The sequence below is a fragment of the Triticum aestivum genome, chromosome 2D (genome assembly GCF_018294505.1).
Source record: "Triticum aestivum cultivar Chinese Spring chromosome 2D, IWGSC CS RefSeq v2.1, whole genome shotgun sequence".
In the NCBI taxonomy this organism is placed as follows: domain Eukaryota; kingdom Viridiplantae; phylum Streptophyta; class Magnoliopsida; order Poales; family Poaceae; genus Triticum; species Triticum aestivum.
This window is the reverse complement of record NC_057799.1, coordinates 211651113-211664646: the sequence shown is the minus strand read 5'-3', so window position 1 is coordinate 211664646 and position 13534 is coordinate 211651113. Positions and strand designations below refer to the sequence as shown.

The 13534-nt window shown below is 51.1% G+C and overlaps 2 protein-coding genes across 2 annotated transcripts; one reads left to right on the top strand and one right to left on the bottom strand.

Moving 5' to 3' along the window:
• The first annotated feature begins 5395 nt into the window (after window positions 1-5395).
• On the top strand, window positions 5396-8707 carry LOC123052603 (uncharacterized). Its single transcript, XM_044475852.1, has 3 exons — window positions 5396-5658; window positions 6139-6276; window positions 8516-8707. Exons 1-3 carry the CDS (start codon window positions 5568-5570, stop codon window positions 8530-8532), a joined length of 246 nt encoding a protein of 81 aa, XP_044331787.1. The 5' UTR covers window positions 5396-5567; the 3' UTR covers window positions 8533-8707.
• A 142-nt stretch (window positions 8708-8849) lies between these two features.
• Window positions 8850-13444, bottom strand: LOC123052602 (LRR receptor-like serine/threonine-protein kinase GSO1). Its single transcript, XM_044475851.1, has 2 exons — window positions 9576-13444; window positions 8850-9449 (listed from the first exon to the last, which is right to left on the bottom strand). The coding sequence occupies exons 1-2, from the start codon at window positions 13015-13017 to the stop codon at window positions 9094-9096; spliced, it is 3798 nt and encodes a 1265-aa protein (XP_044331786.1). The 5' UTR covers window positions 13018-13444; the 3' UTR covers window positions 8850-9093.
• Between the last annotated feature and the right edge of the window lie 90 nt (window positions 13445-13534).

Sequence of the window (13534 nt, the reverse complement as noted above, 5' to 3'; positions counted from 1 at the left end):
AGAATGGATGAGCTACCGTGTCAATGAATAACTGGCAAGTGATGTGAAACAAGTGGGAGAAGGGCAGAGTCACCCGTGATGCTGCGGCGACAAAAATGTGCACCACATGGACAAGCATTTTTTCACGAGGGATGTAACACCCCGGTTGTAACTTTCCATATTTGTAACTCCGACTCTTGCCATTTTCGGCTATGTGTTATAATATTCCATTCGTGGTCGGGTTTTTTTTTGTTTTGCATTTTGTTCATGTCATGCATCTCATATCATGTCATCATGTGCATCTCATTTGCATACGTGTTCGTCTCATGCATCCGAGCATTTTCCCCGTTGTCCGTTGTGCAATCCGGCACTCCCACATGCACCGGCGCACCCCTCTTATTTATTTTCGTGAGCGGGTGTTAAACATTCTTGGAATGGACCGAGGCTTGCCAAGTGGCCTTGGTATACCACCGGTAGACCACCTGTCAAGTTTCATTCCATTTGGAGGTCGTTTGATGCTCCAACGGTTAACCGGGTAACCGCAAAGTCCTTTTGTGTGTTGCAGCAAAAACCCCCCTCTAAACAGCCCAAAACCCATCTAAGTCACTTCCATGCTCTAGGTCGTTCGATCACGATCGTGTGGGCGAAAAACGTGCTCCATTTGGAGTCTCCTAGCTCCCTCTACCTATAAAAACACCTCCCCCTCCGAAATTCCGGATCAATTCCACCCTAACCCTAGTCTTCTTCCATCCCGCGCCGCCAGACACGTCCGGTCCGGCCGGACGAAATCCCCGCCGCCGCCACGTCCAACGGGAGGCCGCCACGTGGCCCCCGCGCCGCCGCCGGCCCGCTCGGCCCGTGCGGGGCCCTCCCCGGCCCGGGATGCCGCCGCCGCTGCCCCGCGGGCGCCCGAGCCCTCCCGCGGTCGCCGCCGTCTCCGCTCCTCCGCGGCGGCCGCCGCCGCCTTCCGCCGTCCGCCGCTGACCGCCGCCACCTCGACCGTGCCGCGCCTCGCCGCCCCGGTCGCCGGGAACCGCGCGCCCCGCGCCGGAGTGCCCCGACGCCACGCCCTCCGCCCAAGCTCCGGTCGCGGGCGTCCTCCCCGAGCTTCTCCGTCTCCGGCCTCGTCCTCCCCCCGAGCTCCGGCGAGCCGCCCCGGTGAACCTCGAAGGACGCGCCAGATCGGATCTGGAGGTTGACCCCGAGATCCCCTTGTTTTTCTGCCAAGTCCCGTGGATTTTTACATTATATGCTCCCGTTCATTGCATCATAACTCTCTGCATATAGGTCCGTTTCGTGCGTGTAATATATCGAAATGTTCGCCTCGAGATGATCTTCATTTTGTTCCATTGTGCCATGTTCATTTGAGTCCATCTTCACGCCCAAATCTCTGGTGTAAGAGTGATATATGCTGTTACCTGCTGTTACTTATCAGAACTTGAGGATTTGTTATTTTTGTTGCATTTGATGTGTGCATCGTATGGGCATGAGCTCTACATGTGTTTTGATGTATGCCATGCCATATTTACAGAGGTGTATGCCATATATTTTTGTGATCTCTGTGGTGACTAGCACAAGCATGCAACCTAGGCTTCGTGATGTTTCTGATTTCAGGGACTTAGTAATTTTACTGTCTGTGACTGCTGTTATTTTGTTGCTACGTATCCATGTGGGTACAGAGAAATCCGTGCTCCTTTTGGTGATGATCAGTAAGGATGTTTTATAGATACAGTTGTGCTCTATCCATCCATGCCACTTTTTGAGATTATGGTGGGCCGTAGCATGTCCTAATCTTGCTCTATTTTTGCTATAAAATATTTCTGGCAGATTGTTAACATGATATTCAATTTTGCCAAGGTTGTCGTAGTTGTTACATACATGCTATGTACTTTCTCTTTCCATGGATAGCTTCATAAACATGACATCTTGCTGTAGGTATGCTTGTTTTGTCATGCATTGCTTTGTGGTGAGTGAATCAAGCTCACAAAGATGCCTTCATAATACTGTTTCTGCCATGCTCTGTTTTCTGCCAAGTCTGGAACCTGTTAACGAAACTTGCTATGTTTATATGGGTGCCATCATATCTTCTGGTCCTTTTTGTCTTATGGTCAGGAAGGGACTTTTGTTCTTTGCATTTAGCAGATGCATGCCATGCCTTGTTTTGCCATGTTAAGTTCCTGTAGCATGTTGATTTCTTGCTCTGAACATTGCTACCTGATGCTGTTTCAGTCATGTCCAGTAATTTCACTAAGTCTGTGATCCTGATATCTTTTGCACTTTTGCCATGCTTGTTTGAACCTGTTATGTTGTGATCTAGCCGTAGCTCAGTGTTCATCTTTTGTCAAGCATTCTCTTTAGATTACCGCCATATGCTTTGTTTCTATGTTGGAGTGCTTTGGCATAGTTACTTGATGTATTCTAAGTGCTATCATGCTGTTAATCACAGATTCGTGTCATTCTTGTTTTGCTTGCCATTTGCAAACCGTGCATCCGTTTCCAGTGATCTTTATATTGATTTTGACCGAAATCATCTCATCTTTCCAGTGGCATGCTTGGTTTGCCAAGTTACTGCCTTGTTCATTCTTTTTCCTCCAGAGCACGCATACGCATCGCATACCACATCTCGCATATCATACATGTTTTGCATCATGTTGCTTGTGCATTTCCCGTGATTGATTGTGGTTCCATTGCTTGTGTTCTTGCTGTGGGTAGAGCCGGGAGACGAGTTCGTGAACGAGGAACCTGTTGAGTACGCTTACGAGGATCAAGCTTTCGACAACTCTGAGAACCTTGCAGGCAAGATGACCATACCCTCGAAATCACTTCTATCTTTGCTTTGCTAGTTATTCGTTCTGTTGCCATGCTGCGCTACCTACCACTTGCTATATCATGCCTCCCGTAATTGCCATGTCAAGCCTCTAACCATCCTTTCCTAGCAAACCATTGTTTGGCTAAGTTACCGCTTTTTCCCAGCCCTTCTTATAGCGTTGCTAGTTGCAGGTGAAGTTGAAGTTGGTTCCATGTTGGAACATGGATATTTTGGAATATCACAATATCTCTTATTTAATTAATGCATCTATATATTTGGTAAAGGGTGGAAGGCTCGGCCTTATGCCTGGTGTTTTTTTTCACTCTTGCCGCCCTAGTTTCCGTCATACCGGTATTATGTTCCTTGAGTTTGCGTTCCTTATGCGGTTGGGTGATTTATGGGACCCCCTTGACAGTTCGCCTTGAATAAAACTCCTCCAGCAAGGCCCAACCTTGGTTTTACCATTTGCCACCTAAGCCTTTTCCCTTGGGTTTTCGCGAGCCCGAGGGTCATCTTTATTTTAACCCCCCCGGGCCAGTGCTCCTTCGAGTGTTGGTCCGAACCGAGCAGCCTGCGGGGCCACCTCGGGGAAACTCGAGGTGTGGTTTTACTCGTAGCTTGACTTATCCGGTGTGCCCTGAGAACGAGATATGTGCAGCTCCTATCGGGATTTGTCGGCACATTCGGGTGGCTTTGCTGGTCTTGTTTTACCATTGTCGAAATGTCTTGTAAACCGGGATTCCGAGACTGATTGGGTCTGCCTGGGAGAAGTTTTATCCTTCGTTGACCGTGAGAGATTATAATGGGCTAAGTTGGGACACCCCTGCAGGGTATTATCTTTCGAAAGCCGTGCCCGCGGTTATGAGACAGATGGGAATTTGTTAATGTCCGGTTGTAGAGAACTTGTCACTTGACTTAATTAAAAATACATCAACCGCGTGTGTAGCCGTGATGGTCTCTTCTCGGCGGAGTCCGGGAACTGAACACGGTTTGAGTTATGCATGAACGTAAGTAGTTTCAGGATCACTTCTTGATCATTTCTAGCTTCGCGACCGTTGCGTTGCTTCTCTTCTCGCTCTCATTTGCGTATGTTAGCCACCATATATGCTTAGTGCCTGCTGCAGCTCCACCTCATTACACCATCCTTTCATATAAGCTTAAATAGTCTTGATCTCGCGGGTGTGAGATTGCTGAGTCCTCGTGACTCACAGATTCTACCAAAACAGTTGCAGGTGCCGACGATGCCAGTGCAGATGACGCAACCGAGCTCAAGTGGGAGTTCGACGAGGAACGTGGTCGTTACTATGTTTCTTTTCCTGATGTTCAGTAGTGGAGCCCAGTTGGGACGATCGGGGATCTAGCATTTGGGGTTATCCTATTTTCATTTGGATTTTGACCGTAGTCGGTCTATGTGTGGATTTTGGATGATGTATGAATTATATTTATGTATTGTGTGAAGTGGCGATTGTAAGCCAACTCTCGTTATCCCATCCTTGTTTCATTACATGGGATTGTGTGAAGATAACCCTTCTTGCGACAATACCACAATGCGGTTATGCCTCTAAGTCGTGCCTCGACACGTGGGAGATATAGCCGCATCGTGGGCGTTACAAGGGAGGAGAAGAAAGAGGAGATGTACAAAGTCATGTTGAATGCGAAAAAGAGAGAATGGATTGGGACCGAGAGAGGGCGAACCACAAGTTGCAAATTAAGAGGGAGAAGATAGAGCTGGAGAAGGAATAGACGTGTGTCAAATGGGAGATCGAGAAGGCCCGGATTTTTGGATCAATAGATTTTGAGAAGGAGAGGTTGCAACTTGCTCGAGACATCGACGAGTCAAGAATAATGTTGGTGGATGCAAGTCTCTTGGATGCGGAAGGTAAGAAGTGGCTTGAGGGAAAGAAGAAGGAGATCAACTCGCGTAATGAGTACGGGACGACGAGAGCGGCCATCGAAGCAGCGGACAAGACAAGGATGGTAGCCATGATAGAGCATGCGACACGGATAGCGTCCGACAAGTGATTCATCACGTCGGCCAGCCGTGGTCCGGACATTTAATTTCATTATGGCATGTCTGGATTGTTGAATTGTGATTTAGTTTGCTTTGTTGCATTGTTGAATTGTGATAAATTTGAGCTATATGATGGACATGCGTGGATTTAAGGGTTTAGATACGAGGAGCGTAGCTGTCCAACGGTATTTTACGCTGTCCGTGGTTGTGTTCGGACGCGTTCACGGATTTTTAGGGGGGGCGGATTTGCCAAATGTGGATGTAGATGTAGTATGCTTTCCGTTTAGTTTCGGTAGATGTTTTAATTTTGGTTTGTATTGACCTCCCCTATGCTATCTAGTAGATGAACTGTCTTATGCTATGTTTGATGAACTCCAGTGATCTATGTTTCCGTACGAACTAAGTTTGAATATGCGATATTAGTTGCAGGATCTGTTTTGGATGCGCGTCCGGCGTCCTACAAAAATCATTTTCGGGATGCCTTAAATGATTTTTTGCGAGACGGCGGGTTGCGGGATGTGCTAGAGATGCTCTTATACCGGTAAAAAGAAGGGAAAGAGGTTTGTTTTAGGGGTAGAAGGAAAAGAGGTGTCCTCTTGTGCACGAACTTGCTGGATTGAGGCGGCCCATGGGCTTCTCTTTCCGCTCACACTCTTTTGCCCCAGCCACCAAGATTCAGTCAGTAATAGGTACACATCTCCTCTTGTTCCAGCATCGCCGAACCCGAACCACGCCGTCCGGTCCACCCCGAGAGGAGAGCGCAGCGACATGCCGGCGACGCCGACCATCATCGGTGCCCTGCTGGGGCTGGGCACCCAGATGTACTCCAACGCCCTCCGGAAGCTCCCCTACATGCGCCGTATAGCCCCTTTCCCATCCATCCCTCCCTTTCCGCCTTCCCCTTTCCTTTGTTGATTTCTTGATCTGTCCTCACGATGCATCCTGCCATCCATCCGCACTCCCGGTTCCTTATTTCGTCTGATCTGTAACCCTTTATATGCCTGCAAGTATGTGTTGGTTTGGGCGCCTTTGTTGGCCGTAAGAGCGGTAGATTTAGGATGTGGTTCTTGATTTATGTTTAGTGGGTTCATAGATTGGGATTCAGTCACTACCTTGGCCTTGGCAAGACCGAATGGTTGGATTTTCTGTAGAAAGTTCCCGTAATTTTCGGTTGCAGTATTACAGTGTTTACTGTTTGACTTGATTTCTGAACACATACTGTCCAAATATTAGTTCCTTTTGTTCTGATCCCCTCATTTCCTTGCTTTTATTATCTGGCTTTGTAACATTCTAGTTGCAGGTTTGATTCCTTCTCATGTGATTCCCCTTTTTGTTTCAGATCCCTGGGAGCATGTGCTGGGAATGGGTCTGGGTGTTGTGTTTGTAAACCAACTGGTGAAGTTTGATGAGAAGGTCAAGGTGGACCTTGACAAGATGCTTGAGCGTGCGAAACACGCCAATGAGCAGCGCTACTTTGGTTTGTGCTTATTTGCTCCCAACATTTTGGAATCCTGATTATATGCTACTCCCTCCTTCCATGTTTAATTGTTTATAAGTCCCGAGGCGCGCGCACAATTTTATGGTAAACTTTGACCAATGTTTGCGCAAATGATATTTGGTTTATCTGCACAAAAGTTATGCCATTACGAAACATTCTTCAATACGGATCCATGGCATCACTTTTCTGTCACGGAAACCTTATACTAGTAGTATTGTTGTTGGTCAAGGGGCTCTTAGGATGATTAGTGCTGTTTGAAGAATTGTTACGTTATCACAGTAATAGCTTTTATATGCCTTCATGAAATCTATTGTGGTGAACTAGTGATCTTTTTACCAATCAGCTTGGTAAACTGTGCACTATTGATTCAACCAGTGTTGCTCACAGTAATGGTACTAGATTTGCAGAATGACTGAGCGGCATACACATATCACTAATTAAACATGGAGGTCTTTTCTTCATTTTGTGTTGATTTTTCGAATGAAAGTTGGTAGCTTATGAGGTAGATTCGCAAAATTCACTCTTGCCCTTGTTTAAACTGTGAATGGTATATGAATTCGAAGGGTTTCAAAACTCTGGGATTTTTTCATATGACATCCGGGATGTAGGTTGAACTAGCTTTCTGAGAAACATCCAGATCACTTTCCCTGAAACTATAGGCCTCCTCTGTCGAAATCCAATTTCACCCAACCTGCTACACTGTTTTCACCTGAATTTAGTAGATAGCCGCGAACCACAGAGGGCGAGGGTTTTTGGAAACTTATCCAGATGGAGCCCGGTGCATTACTTTAAGTCCTAAATTCATTTCTTCTGATGGGGATATACCTATGTTCGTCCTTGTATAGGACATGCTGCGCATAGTCGTTATTTCATATTAAGAAGCTTCTAGCAAATAAATCAGCCCCCCCCCCCCCCCCCCCCCCCCCCCCCCAAAACACGCACAAACATAACCCTTACTACTATTCCCCTGGCTATTAGTACCTTGCAGAGGTGTGGATTTTGCTCTCTGCTACCTTCCATCTCGATTTTCATTCTAATCTAGTGCGTTAGCATGCATATATGCAAGTTTCAAGTTTGAACTAAACTTGTCTCCTGATTGTGTATTGGTGAAGATTTTGCTTCATTGATATGTTAGCCATTTTATTTCCAGTTTTCTTTTTTTCTTATGTTTAATCAAGCCGTAAAACTTGATTATATCTGCCATCACCTGTGATAGTCCTTAATTTCTACTCTCAAGCTTAATATTTCTGCTCCTTGCATGCATTTTAATTCTTACTGGACTATTGTTTTTTGCAGTCTTTATTAAATTATTGACTACTTTAAAACTTCAATTAAAGAACTAATAGTCATCACATTTTTTAGAGCATAATTTACTATGAATCACCATATGCCGTGTGCCGCCGTTGCTCTGTAATGAGGCTCACGGCACATAAGAAATACCTATCATATGTACCCACAAAGCGAATACCGTAACAAGAATCAATATTGCCATTACCTTTTTTGGAGGTAAAACAACCAGATAGGTGGTAGTTTCCCTCCTATCATTTCAGATATGGAGGGAAAAATCATGGATCGAGAAACGGAGATTATGCGGAAACAAGGCAATATGCTGGAAATGTTAGGGTGTAATAATAAAACAGAAATCTGTGAACATATCAGATCAAAACTTGATTGATTTTGTGACTGCCTTTTTATCAAGTTATACACTGTTTAGTGACTTGGTGCTAAAGCAAAGAGGGAGAAAGAGAGAGAGAGATGGCTGCACGTGATATGACCAATCTCCAGTTGTAGTTTTACTGAACTACACATGACATATGTGTAGGGCATCTCCATTTGCTTGTCTCCACTCTTGCCTTTCTTTATCTTCTAGTGCTGGTAAGGCGGGAATTAAACACAAAATTATATGTTATAACCATGACATCTGACTTTTAGTGTAGGCCTGGAAGATCAGTATGAAGAGATTTGGTTTTTCTTCTTCTTAAAACTGCCTGACTGTATGAACTCTTCCTGTAGAAATGACCAGAGCAGTTCAATATGTTTGATACCAACAGTTATAATGCTGAATATTGAATAAATGTTTGTACGATGGTTTATAGTGCGCGCAAGTAATCTAACATATGCTATGTAATTTGAGAATTTTGTGCACATCAAAAGCTACTTATATGATACTCTATTTGATATTCTTGTGCTCATAGACTTTTGTTCAAATTTTCTACAGACGAAGACGACGATTAGCTATTCAAATTTGTTTGGCGGCTACCAGGGTTTTTGCAGTTTGCTTTGGTCAGAAAAACTGGCTCCGCATTTCATCTGCGGTAGTGTAATAAACTGATGTTTCACAGTACTTGGGTTGTACTTGTACGGGAGACCTTTTTATGGTACTTGAATCTGATTGATTACCTTCTCTGAATCATCGTTATTCAAGTTCAAATGATGACTTATAGTACCTGTTGATTGTGCAAAGCAAATGATCAACTTATCTACCTCATCCTTCCTTCTGGGGGTCGCTGACAGAACTTAATCTGCAGGATGCTCCTCAGGGGTCTGAATGATGACTGAAATTTTTTGTTTTCGAACTATTTTTATTTCTTAGAAATTTGCATCGCTTGTACAAACAATCTCCAAGCCCAGTCAAATTGAAAGTTAAACAATCCAATCCGATCCAAGGGGATTCTTCTTCCCCTGATCCAGTGACCATATTCCTAATATAATAAACGCCAACTTTTGTTGCCTCTTTTCATGCCAGAAAACCAACCCAAATTAGATGAAACAAGAAACAGTTGATAAAAGAAGTTCCTAGCGCTTCTGCTCGCCGGCTCGGTAGTAGTCGAGCGTAACGTGGAGCAGCAGATCAGAGATCTGGCGCGCCGTCGGCCTCTCCCCTGGCGCCGGCCTGGTGCACCGGAGCGCCACCAAGAGGACCTCCGCCATCGACGACTCCTCGCGCGGCGCCAGCGGCTTGAGCGCCGGGTCGAACACCTGGTCCCTGCCCGGCGACGGTGCGTCAACCCGGGACTGCACCCATCGCACCATGTCCATGTCGCCGCGGAAGGTCTTGTCGGTGGGCAGGAGGCCGGTGACGAGCTCCATGAGCACGATGCCCGTGCTGTAGACGTCGCTCTTCTCCGTCGCCTTGAGGCTGTAAGCACACTCTGCACGAACATGCAGGCAGATGGTCAGCAGTTGATATATGACTGGGGCCTATGTGCAGACCTATTTGAGTGTCAGTGTTCCAAAATATAAGGTGCGTGCAAGTCAACCATTTGAGTGTCAGGTACCTGGTGCCATGTAGCCGTATGATCCAGCGAAGAGAGAGGCTGACTCGGTGCACTCCTTGCCGCCGTTGCGGTTCTCGGCGATGGCCTTGGCCAGGCCGAAGTCGCCGAGGTGCGCCTCCATGTCGCCGTCCAGGAGAACGTTGCTGGATTTGATGTCCCTGTGCACCACCCGCGGCACGCAGTCGTGGTGGAGGTACTCCACGCCCTGCACCAGGCCCGCCGCCACCTTGAGCCGCGCGTCCCAGCTCAGCACCCGCTTCTTGCCCTCGCCGGCGCCGCCGTGAAGCCAGTCGTACAGGCTGCCGTTCTCCATGTACTCGTAGATGAGCATGCTGCCGCCATGCTCGCCTTGGCCGACGAACCCGAGGAGCTTCACCAGGTGGCGGTGCCGGACCCGGCCCAGGATCTTCACCTCCCTCGCGAAGCTCTTGTCCTGCAGCAGCATGTCGCTGTCCATGTGCACGAACCTCTTCACGGCCACCGTCTCGCCGGTGGGCAGCTCTGCCCTGTACACCGTCCCCGAGCCCCCGGAGCCGACGGCGAACTGGTCGCTCAAGTTCGCCGTCGCCTCCATGATCGCATCCCACCGGAACTCCCGCCGCGCCGAGCCCTTGATAATCAGCTGCCGGTTCGTGTTGCCCTGGCTCGACGAGAACACCGTGCAGTTCACCTCCCCGGAGTGCCGCCCGCGCCGCCGCACTGCCAGCAGCACAAGCACAATCACCAGGAGCACAATCGTCAGTGTCACCGCCGCGGACACCAGCGCGATCGACGCGGAGTGCATCGTGGACCGGCCACGCCCGCCGCTGCCGCAGCCTCTCAGATGGCTGCCGCAGAGCGCAGCATTGCCGGAGAAGGCGTCCTGCGGCCACCGGGAGAACTCGTCCCCCAGCCTACCATCCAGCCGATTGCTAGACAAGTCCAGCTCCACCAAACTGCTCATCCTGGCGAGCTGCGACGGCACTGTTCCCACCAGAGCATTGTGAGAGAGGTTCAAATCTTCCAGCTTGGAGAGAGACCCAATTGATGCAGGGATTATGCCCACCAGATTGTTGCTGCTCAAATCCAGCAAGCTCTGCAACTCTTGCATCTTGCCGATGTCAGGTGGAATCGCGCCCGACAGCTGATTCTGCGACAAATTCAGCTCATACAGGTTGCTCAGTCTTGCCACGGTCGCCGGTACCGGACCTGAGAGCTGGTTCTGCGCCAGATTCAGCACGTTGAGAGAAGCCAACCTACCGATTTCAGGCGGCACCGTTCCATTGATCTGGTTGCCGTCGATCGACAGCTTCAGGAGCTTGGAGCACTTGGTGAGCTGGACCGGCAATGCGCCGGTGAATTCGTTGGCGGAGAGCGTCAGCTCGCCCAGCTGCGGCAGCGTGCCCAGCCAGGCCGGCACGGGGCCTGACAGCCGGTTGTGGTTGAGGACGATGTGGCTGAGCTGCGTGCACCGCGAGAGCGCGTCCGGGATGACGCCGGTGAGCGCATTGTTCGACACATCCAGCAGCGTCAGCGCGGCGATGCCGCCCAGCGACGGCGGGATCGGCCCGGAGAGGGCGTTGCTCCCGAGGCGAACGCGCTGGAGCGACGAGGACCGCCCGAGCTGCGCCGGGATCCCGCCCTCGAACGAGTTGTTGGTGGCGTCGAACGAGAGCAGGCTCGCCGTCCCGCAGAGCGGCAGGAGGCTGCCGCCGAGCCGGTTGTGCGCGATGTTCACCCTCGTGATGTTCCGGCACTCGAACATGCCATCCGGGACTGCGCCGGACAGCGAGTTGTTGTACAGCATAAACTGCTGGAGCGCTTCGAGCTTCTCAAACGTCGCCGGGATTTCACCGGATAGAGCATTGTCCGCCAAGTCAAGAACCTGGAGCTGATGGCAATCGCCGAGCTCCGGCGGAATCAGGCCCGACAGCTCGTTCTGCCGGAGGTGAAGAAAGATCAGCTCGGACAGATTCCCGATGGACGCCGGTATGCTCCCGTTGAACTGGTTCCCAAAGAAGTCGATCATCTGCAAGCTCGAGCACTCCCCGATGCTCTCCGGTATCTCGCCGGAGAACTGGTTCTCGTACAAGTACAGTTCCTGGAGGTTCTTAAGATTGCCGATGGCGTCCGGCAGCTGGCCAGTGAGCTGATTGTGGTACAATGCAAGGCTAGTGAGCTCAGTGAGGTTAAAGATCTCCGGCGGCAGCTCGCCAGAGAGGCTGTTGTTGTTGAGCAGCAGACCCGTCAGGTTCCCGAGCTCGCCGAGGCCCGGCGGGATGGCGCCAGAGAGACTGTTGTTCGCCAGGTCGAGCTGCGTCAGCGCACGGCACCGCGACAGCCCGTCCGGTATCTCCCCGGTGAAGTTGTTGGTGGAGAGCAGGAGGTGCTCGAGGCTACTTGATGACTCTGCTTCATTGCTGCCGCTGCACAGGTTGCCCGGAAGCCGGCCGCTGAGGTGGTTGTCGGCGAGCACAAGGAAGTTGAGCTGCGGCAGCCGGCCGAGCTCGGCGGGGAGCCCACCAGTGAGCATGTTACCGGACAGGTCAATCGTGTGCACGCGAGAGAGCGCGGCGAGAGCGCGCGGCACGCGCCCAGAGAGGCGGTTGTTCATGAGGTTGAGGTACAGGAGCTCGCCCAGAGCTCCGAGCTCCGGCGGTATGGCGCCCTCCAATGAATTGTTCCCGAGGTTGAGCTTCTGGAGATAGGAGAGCTTCCCAAGCTCCGGCGGTATCTCGCCGGTGAGTTGATTCCCAGCGAGAGCAAGCGCCTCGAGGCTTGCCATGGCGCCGATGTCCGCTGGTATCGGCCCGGACAGGGAGTTCTCTTGCAGGTTCAAGGCCGTGAGCGCAGCGAGCCTCCCAAGCCCCCCCGGTATCGCTCCGGTGAGGTTGCACGACGCGAGCCCGATGACGGTGAGGTTCCGCAGCTCCCCGAGCGCTTTGGGGATTGACCCCGACAAGCCGAGGTTGTCGCCGAGGCGCAGCACCTGGAGCGCGGCGAGTCTGCCCAGCGACGCCGGGATCCCGCCGGCGAGCTGGTTGGAGTAGAGCATGAGAAGCTGGAGCCTTCTGAGGCGCCCGAGAGCCGCCGGGATGGGGCCCGTGAGGCGATTGGACGACAGGTCGATGACCTCGAGCGCGTCGAGCCGCGCGAGCGTCCCGGGCACCGGCCCGGCAAACCCCGCGCCGGACAGGTTGAGGCCGGCCACCCTGAGCCCCGCCGGGTCGCACGTGACGCCGGCCCAGGAACAGAAGTCGGACGAGCCGCCGCCATCGGCGGACCAGCCCTCCAAAACTCCCTCCGGGTCTTCCGCGAACGCGCTCTTCACCTCCAACAGCACGTCGCCATCATCACCCGCCGCCGGCGCCACACGTGAAACCAGAACCAGCAGCAGCAGCCACGCGGCCGGAATCACCGAGAAGCGCCGCACGGCCCGCGCCATTACTCGTGCGCCCGTCATCTGCGCTTCTTGCCGCTACTAGGCGTCAAGTTGTGGGGAGCGCAGGAAGAGAGCACGTATGCATCCGGGCGGCGGCGGTGGATATGTGCATGGGCGCATGCATGGGTTCTCGCGCGCCTCTGTGCTTGGGAAGTGGAGGGAGAAAGAGGGGAGTTAAGAGGTGGCGGTAATCTGTGCCGTGTCAGTGCATGGCATTGAATGGCGCCGACCGCGTCCACCTCTAGAAGGAGTTGTTGCGCTTGCTCTGCTCTGCTCGGGAAATGGACTAATGGAGGAGATCAGAGCTCTCCAATTGCAATTTGGTTGGAGAGAGAGAGAGGGGCGAGGGGATTTGGCAGTTGGGACCGGAGTGAGTAGAGCAGAGTAGGCTGGGCCAGGCCAAGGAAAGGCAGAGAGAGAGAGAGGAGGATGGAGTTCGTAGAAAGAGAGTGGTTGGCGTCCCTTTTATGGGCGATGCGGTTCAGGATCCGCCATGGCCGTGGATTTTTACTTGTTGGTACGAAAGCAAAACTGGCTC